Raw genomic sequence first — 23530 nt, 5'->3', positions numbered from 1 at the left:
ATGGCCATGTCTAAACTGGGGTGGTGTAGTGGGCAAAAAAACGATGGATTTAACCCAGATCTCTTGACTGGGGGAGAATGTCTGCATTGTCAGCATTCCGTCCATCATTGTTTGTTGTAACGCTTTTCGCCCTAAGTGGGATGGGTATTCCCAGACGTGGGACCCGTGCTCACTACGCCACTGGAGTCAAGCTATCCTGGCTGATGACGGCTGATAGCCAGAAACCGGTCCTAGGATGCTTGATTCCGGTCCAGGGAAGACATGGCTTGGCAGTTCGGGCTGGACTGTTCCCATGAGGCACAGGGTCAAGACTGATTTGCATATGGCCATGTCTAAACTGGGGTGGTGTAGTGGGCAAAAAAACGATGGATTTAACCCAGATCTCTTGACTGGGGGAGAATGTCTGCATGGTCAGCATTCCGTCCATCATTGTTTGTTGTAACGCTTTTCGCCCTAAGTGGGATGGGTATTCCCAGACGTGGGACCCGTGCTCACTACGCCACTGGAGTCAAGCTATCCTGGCTGATGACGGCTGATAGCCAGAAACCGGTCCTAGGATGCTTGATTCCGGTCCAGGGAAGACATGGCTTGGCAGTTCGGGCTGGACTGTTCCCATGAGGCACAGGGTCAAGACTGATTTGCATATGGCCATGTCTAAACTGGGGTGGTGTAGTGGGCAAAAAAACGATGGATTTAACCCAGATCTCTTGACTGGGGGAGAATGTCTGCATTGTCAGCATTCCGTCCATCATTGTTTGTTGTAACGCTTTTCGCCCTAAGTGGGATGGGTATTCCCAGACGTGGGACCCGTGCTCACTACGCCACTGGAGTCAAGCTATCCTGGCTGATGACGGCTGATAGCCAGAAACCGGTCCTAGGATGCTTGATTCCGGTCCAGGGAAGACATGGCTTGGCAGTTCGGGCTGGACTGTTCCCATGAGGCACAGGGTCAAGACTGATTTGCATATGGCCATGTCTAAACTGGGGTGGTGTAGTGGGCAAAAAAACGATGGATTTAACCCAGATCTCTTGACTGGGGGAGAATGTCTGCATTGTCAGCATTCCGTCCATCATTGTTTGTTGTAACGCTTTTCGCCCTAAGTGGGATGGGTATTCCCAGACGTGGGACCCGTGCTCACTACGCCACTGGAGTCAAGCTATCCTGGCTGATGACGGCTGATAGCCAGAAACCGGTCCTAGGATGCTTGATTCCGGTCCAGGGAAGACATGGCTTGGCAGTTCGGGCTGGACTGTTCCCATGAGGCACAGGGTCAAGACTGATTTGCATATGGCCATGTCTAAACTGGGGTGGTGTAGTGGGCAAAAAAACGATGGATTTAACCCAGATCTCTTGACTGGGGGAGAATGTCTGCATTGTCAGCATTCCGTCCATCATTGTTTGTTGTAATACACCCCTTGCAGCAGAAATAAACCACCGAGTCCTTTGCTGACTTAACAATTCTGTCAGCGGATCCGCTGCTGTGCTGCGGGCAGTTTCCACGGCCGGACGGACCGTCATAAATCCAACAAAAAGAGTGTCCACTCGGAAAGGGCCTCCTTGATGGTATATTTTTCTTTATTGCAGGTGCAGCTTGATCGGCAAAACACATGGAACCTTCAAATAGAGCCTAACGCGTTTCGGGCGTGCAACGCCCTTGGTCACAGGCTGGTAACAGGCAAATGTCACAGTCAATGTTCCCCAGTCACTTTATCTCGCTTTGAAACGATGCTCCGCCCCATTACAGAGCTGCTGTGCATCATGGTATATGCAGTGCTGAGTTGTCTTACCACAGTGGGTTTTCGTGTGACTTGCCAATAAATGTTAAAATATTACCCTCGTGGGTTGGAAACCTTTAGTTTATGCCCATGAAGCTGCCAATACACCCCTTGCAGCAGAAATAAACCACCGAGTCCTTTGCTGACTTAACAATACTGTCAGCGGATCCGCTGCTGTGCGGCGGGCAGTTTCCACGGCCGGACGGACCGTCATAAATCCAACAAAAAGAGTGTCCACTCGGAAAGGGCCTCCTTGATGGTAAATTTTTCTTTATTGCAGGTGCAGCTTGATCGGCAAAACACATGGAACCTTCAAATAGAGCCTAACGCGTTTCGGGCGTGCAACGCCCTTGGTCACAGGCTGGTAACAGGCAAATGTCACAGTCAATGTTCCCCAGTCACTTTATCTCGCTTTGAAACGATGCTCTGCCCCATTACAGAGCTGCTGTGCATCATGGTATATGCAGTGCTGAGTTGTCTTACCACAGTGGGTTTTCGTGTGACTTGCCAATAAATGTTAAAATCTTACCCTCGTGGGTTGGAAACCTTTAGTTTATGCCCATGAAGCTGCCAATACACCCCTTGCAGCAGAAATAAACCACCGAGTCCTTTGCTGACTTAACAATTCTGACAGCGGATCCGCTGCTGTGCGGCGGGCAGTTTCCATGGCCAGACGGACCGTCATAAATCCAACAAACGGAGTGTCCACTCGGAAAGGGCCTCCTTGATGGTATATTTTTCTTTATTGCAGGTGCAGCTTGATCGGCAAAACACATGGAACCTTCAAATAGAGCCTAACGCGTTTCGGGCGTGCAACGCCCTTGGTCACAGGCTGGTAACAGGCAAATGTCACAGTCAATGTTCCCCAGTCACTTTATCTCGCTTTCAAACGATGCTCTGCCCCATTACAGAGCTGCTGTGCATCATGGTATATGCAGTGCTGAGTTGTCTTACCACAGTGGGTTTTCGTGTGAATTGCCAATAAATGTTAAAATCTTACCCTCGTGGGTTAGGAAACCTTTAGTTTATGCCCATGAAGCTGCCAATACACCCCTTGCAGCAGAAATAAACCACCGAGTCCTTTGCTGACTTAACAATTCTGTCAGCGGATCCGCTGCTGTGCGGCGGGCAGTTTCCACGGCCGGACGGACCGTCATAAATCCAACAAAAAGAGTGTCCACTCGGAAAGGGCCTCCTTGATGGTATATTTTTCTTTATTGCAGGTGCAGCTTGATCGGCAAAACACATGGTACCTTCAAATAGAGCCTAACGCGTTTCGGGCGTGCAACGCCCTTGGTCACAGGCTGGTAACAGGCAAATTTCACAGTCAATGTTCCCCAGTCACTTTATCTCGCTTTGAAACGATGCTCCGCCCCATTACAGAGCTGCTGTCCATCATGGTATATGCAGTGCTGAGTTATCTTACCACAGTGGGTTTTCGTGTGACTTGCCAATAAATGTTAAAATCTTACCCTCGTGGGTTGGAAACCTTTAGTTTATGCCCATGAAGCTGCCAATACACCCCTTGCAGCAGAAATAAACCACCGAGTCCTTTGCTGACTTAACAATTCTGTCAGCGGATCCGCTGCTGTGCGGCGGGCAGTTTCCACGGTCGGACGGACCGTCATAAATCCAACAAAAAGAGTGTCCACTCGGAAAGGGCCTCCTTGATGGTATATTTTTCTTTATTGCAGGTGCAGCTTGATCAGCAAAACACATGGAACCTTCAAATAGAGCCTAACGCGTTTCGGGCGTGCAACGCCCTTGGTCACAGGCTGGTAACAGGCAAATGTCAGTCAATGTTCCCCAGTCACAGTCATATATATATATATACACACACATACATACATACCGAGAGACAATACAGTGTCATGTATATCAAGTAGGGATTTACATATTTCAATTAAATTACATTTTACATATTTAAAAGGCTAATGAATATTTACATACATTCTTATGGACGTTAAGATTTAGTGCTTGTTTCCTAAATATACAAATAGAGCTCTGTGTCTTATGCCTGTACTGACTTGGAACATATCCAGCAAAACAGTAAAATATACACAGAATAAAAAACATTGCTGCACATGTAACTTCTACAGGTGGTTTAGGCAGTGATGTGTAAATTTGTTTTGTGCTACTTCTGTGGAAAGAGATGGAAGCCCTTTACAGTTGCATATCACAGTAACATGGTGTCTGGCACATATCAAATGGAAAATGACTCTTTGCAAGGTGGCAAAGGACATCAATTAGAGTTTGCCAGGGGAAGAGGCTTCTAAATGTGGCTTTTCCTTTATATCGTAAGCACTGCCATAGCTACTCCTGGTCTTAGGGTTCAGGAGGGAAGCGGCAAGAACAGGGTTGTAAAAGTCAGTTTTTCTTTCAGCAGCGTCCACTCCTTGCCCTATCTTGCTTGCAGGAATTAAAAGGCTTTTGATAGGCTAATGGTAAGGTATAGTAAGTCCTGAAATGTTATTGGGTTCAGAGGGTTTGTGAGGTCACACCTGGTACTGTGTTTTGTTGCATTAGTGTCCATGAATGTGACAAGTCAAGATTGCAATTTAAGGCCTAGCAGTAAAGGCCTCTAAACCAGAAAAGAACTACAGAATCTATGTTCAACTTGAATAATTTGTACTTGGGTGTTTGAAAATGTACCAAAACGCACAAACAACTTGAACACTTTGCAATGATATATTTGTAAAATGTACCAAGATCAACTTACAACGATGTTTTGTACACAGCGCCACATCACACGACTCCTCAACTCTGGAATACATGGACAAGCCCTGAGATGGCTGGCCTCTTTTCTCTGTGACAGGCCCCAGCGACTCAGGCTTCCGCCCTTAACCTCCGAACTCAAGAACCTCATCTGCAGAGTCCCTCAAGGACCATCGCCGAGCCCTACCCTCTTCAATGTCAACATGGTGCCCACATCACAAGATCCCACAGAATCAAGATGTTCTCCTATGCAGATGACACCCAGCTCATCCTCTCCCTCACAGACAACAACCACACCACCAGGACCAACTTCACCACTGCATGTCAAATGTAGCAAAGTGGATGAAACAGAACTGCCTAACACTCAACTCTGAAAAAAACAGAAGTCCTGATCTTCGTGAACAAGAGCTCTCCATGGGACTCCTCTTGGTGGCCGACAGACCTAGGACCCACATCCACCCTCACTGACTACACCAAATACTCGGCATCATCTTGGATGGCAGACTCACGATGGGCAAACAAGTGAATCCCGTTGCCTCCTTCTGCTTCTTCATCCTATGTATACTCTGCAAAATTTTACAGTGTTTCCCCATTGACACCAGACACACAGTCACCAACAGAGTAAACTACAGCAATGCACTCTACGCTGGCATTATGAATCAACTCATACAAAGGCTCCAGACCACCCAGAAGGCCGCCCGCAAAACTTATCCTCAACATCCCCTGCAATGCACACACCACGCTCCACCCCAGAGAGCTACACTGGGTATCAGTACAGAAGTAGTACCAATTCACGCTGCTCACCCACGCATACAAAGCCCACCACAACATTGGACCTGCCTTCCTCAACCACTGCCTCAACTACCACCAACCCATCAGGCAACTGCTCTCAGCCACACTTCTCCTCGTGCAAATACCCTGCATCTGCAGGAGCAGATGAGGAGGATGCTCCTTCTCCTACATTGCTGCCAAATCCTGGAATGACCTTCCACACCACAGCAGGATCTCCCCATCCCTACTTCGAGTTTTGCAAGAAACTGAAGACCTGGCTATTCAACTGGGAGCCCAATCAGCCTCCTTATCTACTCCAGCGCCTGGATACCCCTCGGGTGATAAGCCACACAACATAACAGTCCCATCCTATTGCTTGCTGTGTTCAGCTTATCAGAGATTTCAAGCATAAATAGTCACCAGGACGGAGCTTTGATGTGTCCAAAGTTAAAATGTTAATAGATCTGCCATGATTTTCATGCAAGTAATCTTTGTAACCTCTATTTGGCTATTAAGTAAGCTCTGGAGTGGCACTTCCTTCCAAAGTGTTACTCTCAACTCAACTATATTTAAAACTCACTGCAAGTTTCCTTGAATATTGCTGATTTCTTATCTTGTTGTGACGTTCATTTTCTCTCTTCAAATGAAAATCAAAACAAACGCTCCATAAAAATGGAATACACTATATAGAAATACCATTTATGAAATAAAATATATTTTCTTTAGGAGAGGCTGTTGAAATGGAACATATACATTTGATGGGGGAGAAACTCAATTTTCTTCATAGTATTCAGAAACCTTTGTTTTTGCTTAGTACTATCCTTTGCTTTTTTCTGTAATATTTTCCTTCTGTGCCCATAAGTGTAGGCGCAATTGAGTATATGATTGGGTCTCGAACTTAAACAGAACCCCCATCTCCCATCGACTTAGCATAGCTCATGCCAACTCCTTGGTACCCGCAATTATATGTTTATATTTTTGTCCTTCCCAACATCTGTGCATTAAAACAGCATATGATAAAAAGCACATTGGAATGCTGATTGCTGTTCAAATTGAAAATTATATTATGTGACCTCTGATGATTTCTCTGTGTTTTTTCCAGTCTGTTATTCTGCCAGTCTTCAATGCCGCCTCTTGGTTAGATGAATGTTTGAAATCTGTTCTTGAACAAGACTATGAAGGTAGTTTGGAGCTGTCAGTCTTCAATGACGCTAGCAATGTAAGTATACATATAGATTCAAAATATGGTTTACTTACTGCATACATTTTATTTTATTATTAAAATGTTTTTTTATTAAAATAGAATCATTTTTATTTCTTGTGTTACAAACATTACAACCAGTTGTTTTTCAAGACAGTGTTTGTGGTCCAACCCATACCTCTGCCCCTCCCCCTGTGAGGCCAATCTTGATCAGGAGCTGAGTCACCAGTTCAATTCAGTCTTCTCCGAAACTCACTTACTCTTACTCCTTTATATTTATGCCTATTGAGACATATGTGACCTTTCAAACATGTTTGAGATATAACCCATACGTTTGTTGTACCTTGTAACTCACGTAAATTTCAATGTTGAAGGGCCATTATACAGAATTAAAATTAAAAGTAAAGATAACTTTTTTGTGGCACAGTGTAGGTGATGTTTCGGATCTGAAGATTTCTATGCAGTAACACAAGTGGGAGCCACATGGAGACACCTTTTTTTCTTTTATCTCTTTCTGATGTTGTTTTAAGAAGGTTAAATGAGGGGATGCCTATTTATTAGGAGCCCTGAATCCAAGAAAGTATACAGGTCTTGATGGAGTATCACTGCAACCCCTTTAGAAATGTAGACTTTTTACCTTATAACACAAAGTTTAGAGTTAAGCATCGGGTGAATTTTAAACAGAGAAGATATTTGGAGATTTGTCTCTTTAATCCAGAAGATTAAAGTACAGTTTTGGACAGAATTACAGACAATATTGAAAATTAGGGTTAAATTACTGACAATGAAGACCTATTGAGAGTAAAGCGGGTACCTGGGATAGTGATTCCTTCAGTTGATGCGATGCTCTTTGCACATGCACCGTTTATTTACAATGATAGCTGTTTGTAAATTGGATATCCTCAAAAGGCCCTATATCGTTTTTCCATTTGCTAAATGAAAAATACGAACTATTACAGTAATGATGAGCATTGCGGGTTTAACATAGTGAGTTACAGAGAATGAAATGTCAATTTCTTTTTGTAGTTTTATATAAACTGGCTGAAAGATCACTTTCATTAAAATTACTAAACATATCCGGGCAAAATAAGTCAGATTTTATGAGTGATTACTTTATTTTGTATGTTCCATAGCTTAAGTGCACAGTATTTTCTTTTATTTTGATCAACATATTCTTTTCTTTAGGACAATTCATTGAGTATTATTGAAAAATGGAGGACCAGGTTGGAAGAAAGGGGCATTGCTGTCGTCATTGGAGGGCACGATTCTTCAAAGCCACGTGGAGGTGTGTATCTCAAGTACTAAAATATTTACAGTATTTAGCTAATCCTCACAAGGTGTGTAGATGGGTACAGCAAATGAACAACCACCATGATCTGCCACCACTGTGTATGCATGTGCTGTGCTCCAGTAGCACACACCATTGACTGTGTCTTTCACTTTTACATTTCTATACTCCAGACAAAAATGGCCATTTTATGTATTGTTTCTAAAACTTCATTGCTATACAAATAATAATGTATACTGATATTGATACCTCTGAGGGTGGCGTATGGTATAAAATGGTGACTCGAATGGATAAAAGATGGTTTCTATACTTTTATTGAAGGCAATGCACAGTTTTTGTTACTTGAGCATGATATTTAATAACCATTCTAAAAAATAACCAGATTTTTATCTAGTGCATCATACTACATTTACGCCATTTCTAAGTGTTGCAAATAAGCATTACTATAAACCAATTTATTGGTACCAACCTAAAAAGGATAGAAGGCAGCGTATGTCGCCAGTGAGCATTTAATTCAGTGATCCCTCATGCCATCTAGATTCACATTGACCCTGTTTGCAGGATGGTAACATGAAGTTTGTTCCAAAAGTGGATGCATGGCCAGCAAACAATTGATGTTTTTACTTGTAATAAATGGCAGTCACTAGAGCTTGCGGTGTATGAGGGTAACATTTTCCCTTCTGCCAGTGTTGATTCACATCGTTGCTGCTAAATATTCACTGTAAATGTTATACTGTTTTTTGCATATTACATGAGAAATAAATTGACTATAACTGGCCATATTCAGTATTGGCTCGAACTCAGTCTTATGGGGAATTTGTTTACAGAAAGGCCATAACGTGGTATGATGTAATGATATTCTGTATTCTTGGAATGTTGTCACTGTATGTTGAGCTTGTGCCGGTCTCGCTTGGGGTGTTTCAGGAAAGGCAGTATCCTGATATGCTCTGATCATGTCCAGACACACCTGACCATGCTAGATAAGGTGTTAAGCATTATGGAAAATCACGGTATTACTGTAAAAAGGGAATGGTGTAAATTCATGATGGAAGAGGTGGAGTATCTGGGACACAGAATTTCAGCTCAAGGAATAGTGCCCAAGGAATATAAATGTTTCCCACCGAATGAAAAGGACCAGTTGAAATCGTTCCTAGGGTTATGTGAGTATTATTCCAGCTTCGTGCAAAATTTTGCTCTACAGACTGAACCTCTGAGGAAACTGTTGACTAGTGGAGCAGAATGTGTTTATCATAGAGGCACCAGCCTTGCCGCCTTACAAGGATGATGTGCCCTCTATAGTGACTGTGGACGCCAGTGGTATGGGAATAGAGGTGGCCCTCAGACAGAGGGTAGGAACCAAGGAAAATACTGTTACCTTTGCACCAAGATGTCTTTCAATGGCTGAAACAAATTGCAGCACCATCGAAAGGAAAACCTTGGCCTGTGTGTGGGGAACACATCATTTCACTACATAATTGTGGGGCAGAGAATTAGTGGTAGTGGAATGACAAGGGGTTGAGCAATACCTGTCCTTAGACTGATTCGCCTGCAGTTCAAGTTGTATGGCTTTAACTTAAAAATGAGACATACTGCGGGGATAAGAATTGCAGGGCGGATTTTCTTTCAAGGTGTCCAACATCTCACACCCAAAGTGAGGCAGTGTGCAAGAAAGAAGAAATGGTGATGGGGTTGGTGAATGATTTTGACAGTGTCAAAGGATGTAATTTTGTGTCAGACGTGGAAGGATTTGGTGTGCAAAGACATCTGTCAAGTGATGCTTACGAAATACATCATTTAGGATTGGCCTAGAGAAGGGTTGATCGTGAGATAAAGCCATACTTTAGAGTTAAGGATGACCTACACATGGAAGATGAATTGTTTATGAGGGGGGGGTCTGTGTTGATTCTGCTAAACAGTTTAACATACAGGTTCGTAAATTGGCTCGAAAAAGGGCATGTAGGTGTCACAGTTACAAGAAAAAGGTTACTGTTATACTACTGGTGGTCAGGCATGGATACCAATGTGGAGATGATTGTCAGACGTTGTTGCGGACAAGACCATATGCACCTGTAATGTACCGTTATGTCCTGTACAGTTTGGAATGGATTCTATTGGGCCGTTAAGTGGAATGAATGAAGTGAAGGGATATGTGTTCATAGCAGTTGATTATCATTCTAAATGGGTCTCCTACACATTTTTGAGGGAGCCCAACACGGATTGTGTGATAAGTTTTTTGAAAGAATTGTTTCATAGAGAGGGAATCCAACCGTTTTTGGTCACTTGAGAGACCTTCACTGGCTCCCCGTCAACAAAAGAATCACCTTCCGCCTCCTCACCCACGCACACAAAGCCCTACACGACCAAGGCCCGAGCTACCTCAACAGCCGGATCAACTTCTACGCTCCCAAACGCCACCTCCGATCAGCCAACCACGCCCTCGCCGCCGTCCCCCGCATCCGAAGAGCGACTACAGGAGGAAGGTCCTTCTCCTACCTGGCCGCCAAGACCTGGAACTCCCTCCCGACCGACCTGCGCCTGACCCAAGACCACCTCTCCTTCAGGAAGAAGCTGAAGACCTGGCTGTTCGAGCAGTAGCGGCTCCCCCCCCCCAGCGCCTTGAGACCCTACGGGTATGTAGCGCGCTTTATAAGTGTCACTGATTGATTGATTGATTGACTTGCGATGGGGTGCAATTTGTTTCTCATCGGATGGTAGAGTTTTTAAAGAGATTAGGGGTCAATCACCTTACGACCGCAAGCCCACAAGGAAATGGAATGGTTGAGAGGATGAACAGAATGTTCAAAGAGACCATACAAATGGCGAATGCTGTGGGGTTGCTGGTTCAGGGTGCGGTCGTTGAGAGGATTTGGTGCTACTGCAATACACTGCATTCCAGACAGGTGTTGCTCTTTTTGTCCCGTTAAAGGGCAGGCATTCCTTCAATTAATTGACACCCAAACGGGTAGTAGAAGAAACCCGGGCGGATGATAATATCCCGAACCCAGATCAGGTAAGAGCAAAAGTGGAGGATTTTCAAGTTAGGAGTAAGATCAGATACAATGTGCTTAAGAAAGTGAAGGATGTAGAGTTTTGGGTGGGGGTACAAGTCAAAGTGAAAAGATCACGAAAGACAAGGAAGACCAATTCAAAATATTATCCTGACACTAGAGTGGTTCAGGTGTCCATACATTTCGTGAGAGTTAAAAATGGTGAAATAAACTAGATGTGGCTAAAATGAATTATGAAGTTCTGATGTCTAGGATGGCGGACCCAGCTGCTCCTTTGGGGGAAAGGTTCTTTTCCATTGATCCTACCACTCATGAAGGAGAAAAGTCCTCTTTTGATAGATTAGGTAGAAATGAAACAAACTCTCAAGGTGATGGGTCCCGGTTGAGGATTGAGATTCCAAGTTCAGGCCATGGCGTAAGATCTTGTGAGCAGGCAGGTGAAGTGGTTAGGCAGGATTTACTTCTTAAGGTACAACGATTTCAACCACAGCTTCCCCAGAAGGACCTTCTCATAGAGTCACTATTCAGGTTCCTAGGGCTAGAAGGAATGTTAGAAAACCACAGTATTTGAGTGATTATATTATGTAAATAGGATTGTTATTTTATTTTATAGGTTGTTGGGCGGGGGACAAATGTTTCCGGGGAATTGGGGTTATATTTTGTTGTAAAGGGGGTAGATGTGTAATGGGTAACTATTATACTGAAAAGCCATAACATGACATGATGTAAAAGTACTCTGTATTCTTGGACTGTTGTCACTGTATTCTGAGCTTGTGCAAGTCTCGCTTGGAGTAATCCAGGCAAAGCAGTTATCAGCTGACGGAGCCTGGGGCAGACACAGGTCCTGGCTTCTTTTGTATTGGATTCAACTTCTTCTTAATCCTACTTCTGTTATCAAATTAGATCCTTGCAAGGGTACGTCATTTGGGTTGTGAAGCCATTTTCAAGTCCATTGGATTGTTTCATTGTGAAAGGTTTAATTGGTGGTGAAATGATCTTGTGGCCTCATTGCTCTGATGTTCCATCCAGACGGGGGAGTCTGAGATGATTCATGGTGAGGTTCCTCTAGAAGGTGAATCATCATTTTATTCTTCATGCCTGTTTGATCTTTTATTCTGTATTTTGACTATCAAAGAGGGTGCTAATTAGTGGCAGCTTTGTTGTTGGTTTTTAGTGAGAGGAACACTTGGCCACTGAATAGGTGTTGCTTACTAACTGCACATTGACCACACACAGGCTGCCAGATGGCCACTGATAATGAGGCTGTGTTTAACACCCACAATTGAAGCTTAAATCTTCTCTGCTTCTAGAGCATCATGTTTAGTCATGCGGTGGGCCCCCTCCTTCTGTTTCTGGTCTTCTGAATGTATAACAGAGATCATAGCCTCACCCTGAGCAGTTAACTGCATCTCTGATGTGAAATCTTCCAGGCTGCTCTTGTTTGATCCTGAATCCGTCCTGGCATCACCACACTTTGCTTTTCCACCCTCCCACATTCCGATGGGATTTCTCTTGGAACGGTTTCCTGTGCCACCTACTATTAATTATTTGATTTAAATTGGTGAGTTTTTATAGTTGTCTCCGACCTTTCACTGTGTAATTTCTGTCCTTTTACAGACATATGGATTTTACTGCTTTAGAAATACCTCTTGTCGAAACTCCTCCATTGTAACTCAGTCACTGACATATTACATTACGTATTACATATTTGGTTTTGTCACTGTATAGTTCCTATTGAGTGTGCCACTGATCTAACTGCTGGAGGCATTGTCAAGCCATGTAGTGTCATTCGGTTTTACATATAATTTTTTTGGGGTAGCAAACGTCTGGGACAGTTATTAGGCATGTCTAGCTCTACCCGTGAAGTTCTGATGCCAAAGCCTTTGAACATGTTAGTGACAACAAGTAGAACTCACATAGGATGTACGTTTTGGTTCACTGTCGTGGTGCTAATTATCCTGGACTATATCTGATGGTTTCAGAATACTATGTGTATCTTCATAAGATTGGCTGGAAGAAGTTAGAGAAAGGCACTTTCATTGGCACTATTTTTTAAATGATAAAATATTTGTTTTTAATTTGAATATTAAAATTGGGCCTATTACTGAAACAATGAGTTACGGTGCACGTTTTCACATCCGATACCCATTCTTATTAGGCGCTTACAAAAATGGTAGACATTGAGTTGACTAGGTTGCAGGAATTAATTTCCTTCTGTGCTTGCTTAAGGTTTTGCCATAATGTCTGAAATCATTGGAACGTTTTTCATCACTCAGCCTTACCTTGTATCTTAATAATTGCCCTTGTTTCCGGGGTTGGTGGCTATCCCAAATGATTAGCCACATCTTTTGGCGTAAGGTAATGCCAAAATTATGGCCTCCTCTCTGCCCAGAGCGGAACTCTGCACACTGTCCTATTTAAGGACAGTTCGTAACCAGGTAGCCAGAGAAGGGGGTTTAGACTTCCATTGGGAAGTGAGGGCTTTCTTTGCAAGGATGTATTAGAGCCAGATTAGCAAATTGTTTGAGCGTAGTTCACTCCCAGCGCAATCAGGGGCCAACCTAGCGGGATTAGTTTGACTGTAATTGAAGGAAGTGTGCTCACTATGTAGGTCCAAAGGGGTCTAAGAAGTGGGCAGGATCAAAGCATGTATGTAAAGTCAGCCGCCTTTGCAAAGCAGCAAGGACAAGTTGGTAATACTCTGGGAAAGTATTTGAGTGCTGCAGGACTAGACCTAAAAACATATTTTAAGGTGATTCCAGGTAGAATGTATCGGGCATGCTAGATGCCGTTCTTCTGGGCTTGTGCATGTAGATTAAAAGGTCGAGTCCACACGAGCCTGGCACGGTTTGCCGCAGGAGTAACACCATCATTGAATTGAACAGCTAAAAGAGATTTCCCCTGAAGAAGCATGCCTAAATCTAGTATTCCTGTAATGCATTGCGGAATGGGGAATCGATGAAACTGATTTTAAAGTGACATATTTCATTTGGAGTCACCTCAAAGAACGTTTTAAGTCGAGTGGAAGAGAAATGAAGTATGTTAACGCATTGCAGGTGCTTTAAGAGCATAGATCTGGTTCACAACACCGGTGGCCTCTAGGGTCTTTGATGCTAAATGGCCTGAGGAGAATAGTACGAATGGAAATGTGTGAGACTTGTTAGAACAGGTGAGTTACGTACGTTTAGTTATAAAGATGGAAAATGAGGAGGTTTGTATTACGATTGTTGAAGGTAGTTCTATATACGGGATTCAAATCTAGCCAGATGCCTTCTTGCCATAGTGCCAGATATTCAGGGATGTGCAATTTCTATTGCCCAGTGTCCATGATATACTGTTTATGATCAAGGACAACACGTTTTTAGGGTTATTACTTTTATTTTCTGCATTGGCTGCCGCTTTAATGTGTGCTATTTGGTTGTGGGGAAGAGTATTGTCTGCTGAGAGGGCACCATATGTATCCAATATGCAGACAAGAAATTCAGTATAATGTTTTTGCAAGTTATGTTATATATTTTCAGAATTGTATCTACGGTTTGTAATGCACAGCCTTTACAAACAATCAAGTTTGCATACTAAGGAAATACAACTGTACACTCGGCTTGCATTACTGACAGTGAAACATATATATATGTTTGCTAAATGTAACACTTGTGACCAATTATAACCCCGCCAGAATGCTCCTTGATTATATACAAATACAAGAACAATTAAATATAATTTACTTACTATCTGCAATTTGACATAACGGACGGAAGTCACAGGCACTTTTACTAAACTATTGTGAAATTTTAAAGAACAACTTTAAATGCCATGTTTTTATGGCATCAAGTAATACAAACATTGAAAATGCAATAGGTCTCGCCTTTGATTAAGTTAAAGCCATTTGCTTTGCTAATGGTATTGTATAGCAAAGCAAATGGCTTTAACTTAATGATGCAACTTAATGCATTCTTGTCGTTGCACACAAACAGGACAAATTCTAGATTGTTTCCCTTGGTGGGACTGTTGCAGGGGGACTCGAAACTCCCACACCGGCTAGGTCTGCACTGGGAATGGAAGTTCTGGAAATAGAGAGTAGTTACAGTGGTGTTGTGTGGAGCGCCCTATGCCGTGGACTTGCCCCTTTGGACACTCGGACCATTCTATGCCCTTCTATGAGAGACATGAGATGACGTGAGACCTCTATGCCAATAAAGAGTTCATGACATTTTACCAAACCCAAGAGGAATTGGCCCAGGTCAACTTTTGCCTAGGGACCCCTGCCTTTAGAAAAAACATATACATACCCATGGTCCATGACCAATTGCCTATTGGGTTCCCTTGTCCTTTAGAACAGTATGTAGCGCAATCAGTTGATTGCAAGGGAATTGCACCCCTACCACTTCTTCGCAAGTGGGTACGCTCCCCGCCTGACCTACCCAGTATCACCCCTCAATTTTTGTGCACAATTCTTCCCTACTAGTTGGGCATGTCTGAGCACACACCCCTTTACTCTGATGATTACATTAAGAAGATTCTAGAGGGCCCCTCCCTGCTCTCTGAATCTACCGACACACCTGGAGATCAGAGTACATCCCTAGGTGAACAATGAGAGAAAAGCAAAAAGAAATATGTGCATCTACAGTTAATGATACGTTTACTGACAGAATACCTGAAGGCAAATATTATCCCAGTAGGACTACAAGTGCGAAACATTCCCGGAGTGTTTACAGATAATCCCAAATACACCACAGGATTCAGCTATATCAGTACCACATGCTCCAGATATTGGATGGTGCTAGGCATTGACATAGCGACTGAAGAACTTAAAAAATTGACGATCGAAATAACCGATTTGGAGCAACAGATTAAAGATAACACTCTCACCAGTGAGGACAAGAAACTTTTAGAAGAGGTGCAAAAGACCATAGAAGAGTTTCATAGATTACAGCAAAATAAAAAATCAAACAAAGTGAGGAAGGACATTAAAGCATTCACACAGGAACGGGCATACCCCTATTTGGCAAAAGACTACTACACAAATAGGTCATATAGTGCCCCTCAGAATCAAAGACCATGGGGACGTTTTAATAGACGCCAAAACTTAGTTGGATTCTCAGACACCTCTGCTGAATCCTCAGACAGTTCAGATCAAGGAGCCGGCCCCAGCACTTCAAACAGGACACCTTTTTTAGGCTGTGGCCAAGGGGAACCTCCCAAGAGAGGAAGAGGACAACAACAGCAGCGATGGCCCAATCCCCCAGGCGAGCGCTACACACGCCGCCAACATTACCAATGGTAACTGACATCACATCCAACATCACGCTCCCTATCTTTAACCTGACCGACCACCAACTCTCAATATGTGAACAGTCCATATTAAGTAAAGGGCTGCCCTTTGTACCCACGGTCCGACCCAACTTTCTAGACATTCAAACTGAACTTCTCCGATTTTTCCGCAAAATACGACTGCACAGATATTTCCTTCCTAACCCCAAACCTACTACCAACACAATACTCCCTTCAGGCCACCCTCAATTTTTTCACCATCTGCCAATATGGTTCCAGGAGAAATCCTGACCTTTGAGAAATTTTTCCTCAATGATATCACTCAACTAGAAAGTCGTAGAACTTTCATACCCTATAACATCTCACAAGATGAGAAAAATGCACTCTCTGCCCTTAAAACAAACACCTCTCTTGTCATTAAACCTGCTGACAAGGGAGGTGGTATTGTCTTACAAGAAACAGAAAACTATAAAAATGAAATCCTAAGACAATTGAATAATACTGACCACTACTGCAGACTCTCGACCAACCCTACTAAGGAAATACAGAAATTGATCGTCCAGGTCACCAATGAAGGCCTTGAAGCGGATTTTCTCAGTAAAAAAAGAACACCTATTCCTAAACACTAAGTCGCCTAGGACACCAGTGATATACACCTTGCCCAAAATCCATAAAAACTCAGAAACTCCACCGGGCCTCCCCATAGTTTCAGGCTGCGGTTCAATCCTGGAACCACTGGGCCAGTACGTCGATCATTTTATTAAAGACTTCGTACCTGAAACAGAATGCTACATACTCGACAGTATGCTGATGATAGATTTAATTGAAGAATACCCGTTTGACCCCACATCCAGCACATTATGTACGTTGGATGTGGAGTCACTTTACATCAACATTCCCCAAACTGACTCCATGTTGGTCATTGAAAAAGTCTTGAATACACGTCCATGCCCACATGCTGTCCCCACACTCTTTACTTTACAGCTTCTAGAGATCTGCTTGACAAAGAACTTATTTCTCTTTAATGACCAATACTATGGACAAGTTAGAGGTACGTCCATGGGAGCAGTTTTAGCTCCTAATTTAGTGATTCTGTACATGGATGACCTCGAAACTGGTTGCATCCTTACCCCCACCAACCCCTTCCACAGTGGCATTGCCCTGTGGAAGCGGTATATAGATGACATATTCATAATCTGGCGTGACTCCCATGACTCAATGACGCATTTCCTCCACTGGCTTAACAATAATTGTAGTGGCCTTACATTCACCTTATCTGAAGACAAAGAAACCATAGCCTTTCTTGACTTAAGAATACAACATGAGGAAGGAAAGCTGATAACTCGTCTATACTGAAAACCCACTGAACGTAACACACTACTTCGCTATGACAGCCACCACCCCCGTGCCCTCCGAGATTCACTCCCCTATTCCCAGTTCCTACGCATAAGGAGGAACTGTTATCGAAAGGAAGACTACTTCCCTGACGCAAAAACCCTATGTGACAAACTCTGTAATCGAGGTTATCCTCGCAGACTTGTAAGAAGTTCCCTCAAAAAGGCTTGGTATTGTCCCAGAGACGTACTTCTGGAACCTAAGCCCAAGAAGACGCAAAACCGGCTGGTCTGTGTCACTACCTTTTCACCAGTCTCACATGCCATAAGGAAAAATATTATGAAACATTGGAAAGTAATTAATGCAGGGATTTTGAGCCTTGAACGTCCCCGTTTTGCTTTCAGGAAGGCGAAAAATGTCAAAGACCATTTGGTTCGTGCAGCACTACCCACTATAGAAACCAAAGGCACCATAAATGATCTCTGGGGGCTACTGCTCCTCACTGGCCATGTAAAATGTGGTGAATGTATTGCATGCGAGACCACTATAGAAGGAAAATAATTTGTGTTTGAGCAAATTAAGTTTGAGAGGAAATGTTTCACTAATTGTAACACCTGCAATGTTATATACGCGATTTTTTGCCCTTGTAATAAAATATACGTTGGACAGACCACACAAAAAGTCTGTATTAGGATCTGTCAGCACCGCAGTAGGATACGCTGCAGAACCCCCAACGCACCACTGGTTGATCATTGTATCGCAACCGGACACACTGAAATGGATTTAAAATGGACAATCATAACCGTGATCAAACTACCCCGAGAGGGAGTGACATTCACCAGCTGTTTAATAAAGAAGAACTAAAATGGATACTGAAAACTAATAGTATCCACGATGGCCTGAACCGCCTTGAGGATTGGACCTCTCTATTGTAACTGAATCCTCTAATGTTTTAGAGTGAATAGCCTCGCTCTGTTGTGGAATATACCTAAACTTAAACTGTATGATTATTCCTGTCTTTTTAAATGCTAACTCTGTCCGACAATTTAAATACCATATCATTACTGTTCTCCATGTTTATACTTTTGTTTCTCTTTACAATTGCTTCTCTAAAGCTTTATAGTTCACTAAGCTTTATAGTTCACTCACTTTAACTCTTACTAAGATGGCTGCCGTATTTTAACCGCCACACGGGGCAGCTCGATCGACATTCAGATCATGATTTCAGTCTTAGCTTACCTTCTCAAAATGGCCGCCGCAATTGACCGTAACTGGCAGTCACATGATCCTGATCACATGACCTTCCGCATCCATTGGACTATCAAGAAGAATGTTACCAGTTGTTCCTAAATGGAAAGAGAAGATTGGAGGTGAATCGATAAGAGAGCCTAATAGGACTACATGTGCACTATGTGTGAAGTGGGTAATCCTTTTGTTGGATATTAATGCCCTCACACACCCTTTCAGGTGTCATGCTTCATCATCTGGGCTGCTCCTCGTCGGGCCGGCGGTGCAATGCCCAACGGGCTCCCTAAAAGGGGCACTTTATCGGAGTTCTTTTAATCCAACAGCCGTTTGGTGAAGTGCGGTTGTGGGGGCCTGATTATTGTAGATACGAAAAAGTGATTTAAAACAGGGTCGAGAGTACCAGTGTGGGAAATTCAATTTTATTCTAAAGGTCTCCTTCCCTGATTAAAAGGTGTGTGTGGCACTCGGTAGAGTTTAATGTCTCTAATTAGAGTGCTTAAAATTGGTGGTCAACATGTTTCTCGCTCAGAGCTCGTGCGCTCGCGATTCTTCAGGACCTATAAAACTATCTACAAAAAGGGGGACTATACAGAATATTGGTCTCCTAGTCACAATAAGTAATGTGAAAAAACCATTTAGCTAGAATACCTGTCATGGTCTGGTGCTACCTGTAAAAGAGGGAGGACGGTAGGTTAAACAGATCATTGTAAAGACATATATGACCACAGGTAATAGATAAATGAATAACAAACAAAAAGGCTTTCAAGGTGATTCATCTCCGTCAAATTTTAAAGGAATCAGTGGTGACTACTGATGCATGAGCGTCAAAGAACCGCTCATATAAAGTGGTGTACCATCAAAGTGAACTACAGTGACTATTCACCTATGTGGAACAAGTAAAAAATAAAAGCGGCAGAAAATATCGTTGGACTCACCCTATTCAGTAGGACTGCGGACCACAACAGTACTTGGTGGACTCAGCATGAGCCAAAGGACCTATAAAAGTAGGTCTAGACCAAAGGGTAGTAACAAACTTAATGGTGTAGAACAGGGGAGGGAGAGTCACAATTCACAGCAGATAGACATGAGAACACATGGAGCAGTAATAATACAGGTAGTAAATAATAATTAACCACGTAGATCTTGGTGTGATCCAAAGGGTGTAAAGTGGATACAAGTTAAAAACCCTTTTAAACAGAGGCTATTATCCAGCGTGGCTATAGAAATCTGTATTAGGGACAGTTTCTAAGATCTAATGTGTGTGAGCGCTATCCCACATGCTCGCAATAAGCGTGGTGTTCCTCGCTGATAGACCAGATAAATAAAGAGCTACGAGTCGGAATTGGAAGTTAAAAAGGCTAGCCAAACCGCCGGTGCTTCACAAGTAATGGAGAGCCTGGCGTTTAAAGGAAACCTTTAAGATGGCGCTAGCGGTGGTGTTGCTTAATTATTACGTGGTCTTACAAGTATATGTAGCGGTATCAGGATCAGGAAGAAAAATTATGTTGTACTCACATCTGCCCCGCTCACGCTGCGTTTCTAGACCTACCCGAGCCACCGAGTCTGGGAGGTAGCGTCCGGGATGCTGCGCGGAGATTATGAGCATCCGGTCACGTCACGTGATTATGTCACGTGATCGCAACTAAACCACGGACAAGAAACGAAATAAGCGTGTAAAAACAGGAGTTATCTAAGAGTTCACAATGAAGATGCGCCGTTCAATGAATCATCCTCGGAGTCTCATAAGATAAATTAGTTTTACTCCGATAAAGAAGGAAAAACAACAGTGTCGGCCATCTTGGATTGGGAGACGTGGTTTATAAATAAAGTTAATCATCACTGTCATAAGTGGCAGAAACCTAAAAAAGTTGAAAAAAAGAGATAATAGTAACCTAAATAGGACGTGGCAAGGGAATGGGTTGGTACCACGATGCCTATAAAATCATTGAAAGAGGCAAATAATTTCAGCAAGGGCAAAGGTGGCAAGATTAATAAAGGACAATAATTGAAAAGTCTGCTGAGATATGTCAATCTAGAGCTTGAGTGACCCCCATGGAATATCGTCATTGAGCCCAATGACATTCGAAGACAGACGGTGTATCCATCTCTGTTCTTTCTTAAAAAGATTGTGTTGAGATAAATGAGGGTTGGCTTCTAGAATAAGCCATTAACACACGATGTCACAGTGCCACCTCGTCCCACCATGAGCATTGTCTCAGGTTGCTTGGCGCCGGGATGTCACCGACTGGATTGAAACCGAGAAACTCCTCGGTAAGTTTTTCCTGCACATGCATCATTCACGCACCCTCCTCCACCTTAGGCATGGTTCTCACTCCACTCTCACTCTCTAGATATTCATCGGAGGTAATAGCAGCTGCTGCTCCGGTATAGCCGTGACCCGACAGACTGGGTAAGTTTACACCAGCTGGCCTCCTGGACCTTCATTTTCTCTGCTTATTTTTCAGTGTCTTATTTTTCCATGTCTAATGACTGTGCAGTGTGGCTTCCATAGATTTTAACCCATAGTTATATTATTCTCAGATCTCCATTGAGGAATCTTAATACTCTCAACAATCCCAGTGCCCTCCACCATCACCATTTTGGTCCTCTCGGTAACCCGGACCTTCCGCTTCCTTCTGATAACTATCATTCGTTGCACAGTGGCACCCTAACCGAGTTGCTTTCAATCCTAGGCATCTGTAACCCTGAGGCACAATTATTGAATATATCTAACTCGACAACAACGGATCGTCGTTTGTTGTCCATCCACCGGTTCTCACTCAGTAAGCTATTATGCTTTCCCACTGCTGCCTGCTAACTTTAAGGTATCAGCACCCTATTCCCCTGCGGTTATAAGCACGGCCTCCACTTTCACTATCCTTGCCATCTCTTGCGACGTGGCCCGCCACTGTCCTCTACAATTCCTTTCCATTTTCCTATTTCTTTTTCTATCCCAAGTATTGCTCCGCAATACTGGTTCTTGGCTCTCTCATGCTCCATTTTTACTTTAACACGGCCATTTATTCACTCGTCGCTTTCCATTTGCTTGTTGAATAATTTTCACTACACAGCCAATATTTTAATGTGTGTGGTTCACCCAATGCCCCTAGTAACCGTATGTTTTTCCTTTTCTCTTCCTCTAACCCTTTCTTTATTTCCATAGTTTGCGCAATATAGCATCATTTATTGTAAATATACTGGCAGTATTAACAAGTCTTAAGCCAAATGTAAACAGGCATGTATAAGTAAAATGTCCTGAAGATGATCCCGATTTTTGCAAGGGATCGAAATGCCATCGACAGTCTTTACACCATCTGCAATTAATATATTGTAAAGTTCACTGTGCAATGGTGTTCTCACGTTACATAATTTATGCCACGCAGACACGTTTTCTTTGCCTGAACCTTTCCCTTATTGTTTTTTTGTTTCCTTGTGTTAGTAGGACACTGGATGTGTCCCACTTGAATTCTTTGTGTGTAATTTATGTTATATACCTATTTGAGATTAAACCCTGTCTGGCTGGACAAAGAATATAGCTCCTATTTAGCCTATATTTATTTCTCATATAATTCAATTTTGTCTAGGGACCCCTGTCTTAAGAAGAAATGTATGCCCGACTGGCACACATGGCCCGGGGTGTCTGGACCACGTTTCAGAATGAAGCATAAGAGAATGAAGTATTAGAAACATTGGGGGACTTTGTAGGCTGCAGGTGCCTCATCATGTACCTTTATGTACAGCCTTTGTCCATTTTAAACATCCTACAATCTATATACTTGCGTCAAACCTATTTGACCCCTCTCAAACTCTCCAAATATACCCTGACTCTTCTTCCAGTAGTGGTAGATGCGGCCAGTCCTCAGCGGGGTTTCTGCATATGACCTGGGACTGTGGTGGTAATTTGTGACACATAAAAGGGGTTTTGCTGCCACAAATGATAAAACTGTGTCTTCTTGGAGTGCTCCCATGGAGGAATAAGATACCAATGATGCCGGCCCGAATGATAGCGATGGGGTGGTACTAGTGAGATGCCAGATCCCTGCCAGTTAGCAAGCACCCTTGCCACCATAGTTCTCAGCTTGGAGGCGGGACTTATTGCAGTAGGCATTGGTGGATGAGCAACATTAAAAGTAGACAACTTGTAAGGAAGGTAAGCTTTAATTCGGGATCAGGCAGCAACTGCCGATCACCAGCACGTTTTCCATCCACCCGTGCCGGCATTCCACACACACAGCTCTGGAATGCAGGCACCCAATTCCCCCACATATCCCCCTTTCCTCACAATGAAATACAAAGACATCAATGTACAATCCAATTTACAAAGGGATACAAAAATGATGATACTGCAACAGACGAGAGGAGGCAGCAGCGGCCTGAGACCTCTCCAGGAGACCGCCTCAAAGCACACCCCACGTCCGGATCTCCCCAGCGCTCATTGACAACCCCCCCTTGGGCCAGAGCCTCGCTCCTGACCCCAGCCCTGCCGGCCGACCACCTGTGCCCCCGGGCACCCACCCACTGACGGCGCACAGGCCACCTTTATACCAGGACCGTGAACATATACAGGTGAAACCCCAAGGTCTGAGCGCGGAATGTGTGCCTGGAGGCATGAGAGGAGATGTAACTACTTCTTAGCGCTTCAAATTGTGACTAATATGGTGACCAAGGCAAACAGGAAAAAAAGAATGTGCCCAGGATCACACCTGGTGTGTGAAAATCGGAATTTGGGCTCCAATCTCCCGGTCTATCGACCACGTTGTTGCCACTTTAGCACATCGTCCTCTGCTGCATTTTATTCGAATTGTTTGGGACATTAGAGCAAAATTTAATCAAATATGAAAGCAGAGTACGGAGTGAAAATCCTTTCTGAGTTAATCCGTTGCTTTTGTTGGCGTGGCGAGAGTGTACCAACACCCC

The 23530-nt window shown here is 43.4% G+C and overlaps 1 protein-coding gene across 1 annotated transcript in view; it reads left to right on the top strand.

Annotated features, from left to right (window-relative positions):
* The window catches only part of QTGAL (queuosine-tRNA galactosyltransferase), a 2029717-nt gene that overhangs the window by 44910 nt on the left and 1961277 nt on the right, over positions 1-23530 (top strand). The window contains exons 2-3 of the mRNA XM_085616796.1: positions 6365-6481; positions 7649-7748. Of these exons, the coding sequence (XP_085472922.1) occupies positions 6365-6481; positions 7649-7748 (217 nt within the window). The remainder of the gene's footprint in view (positions 1-6364; positions 6482-7648; positions 7749-23530) is intronic.

This window comes from Triturus cristatus, chromosome 7, assembly GCF_964204655.1.
Source record: "Triturus cristatus chromosome 7, aTriCri1.1, whole genome shotgun sequence".
NCBI classification, from domain to species: domain Eukaryota; kingdom Metazoa; phylum Chordata; class Amphibia; order Caudata; family Salamandridae; genus Triturus; species Triturus cristatus.
Note: the sequence above shows the minus strand (reverse complement) of the source record. Positions and strands in the feature narration are given on the sequence as shown.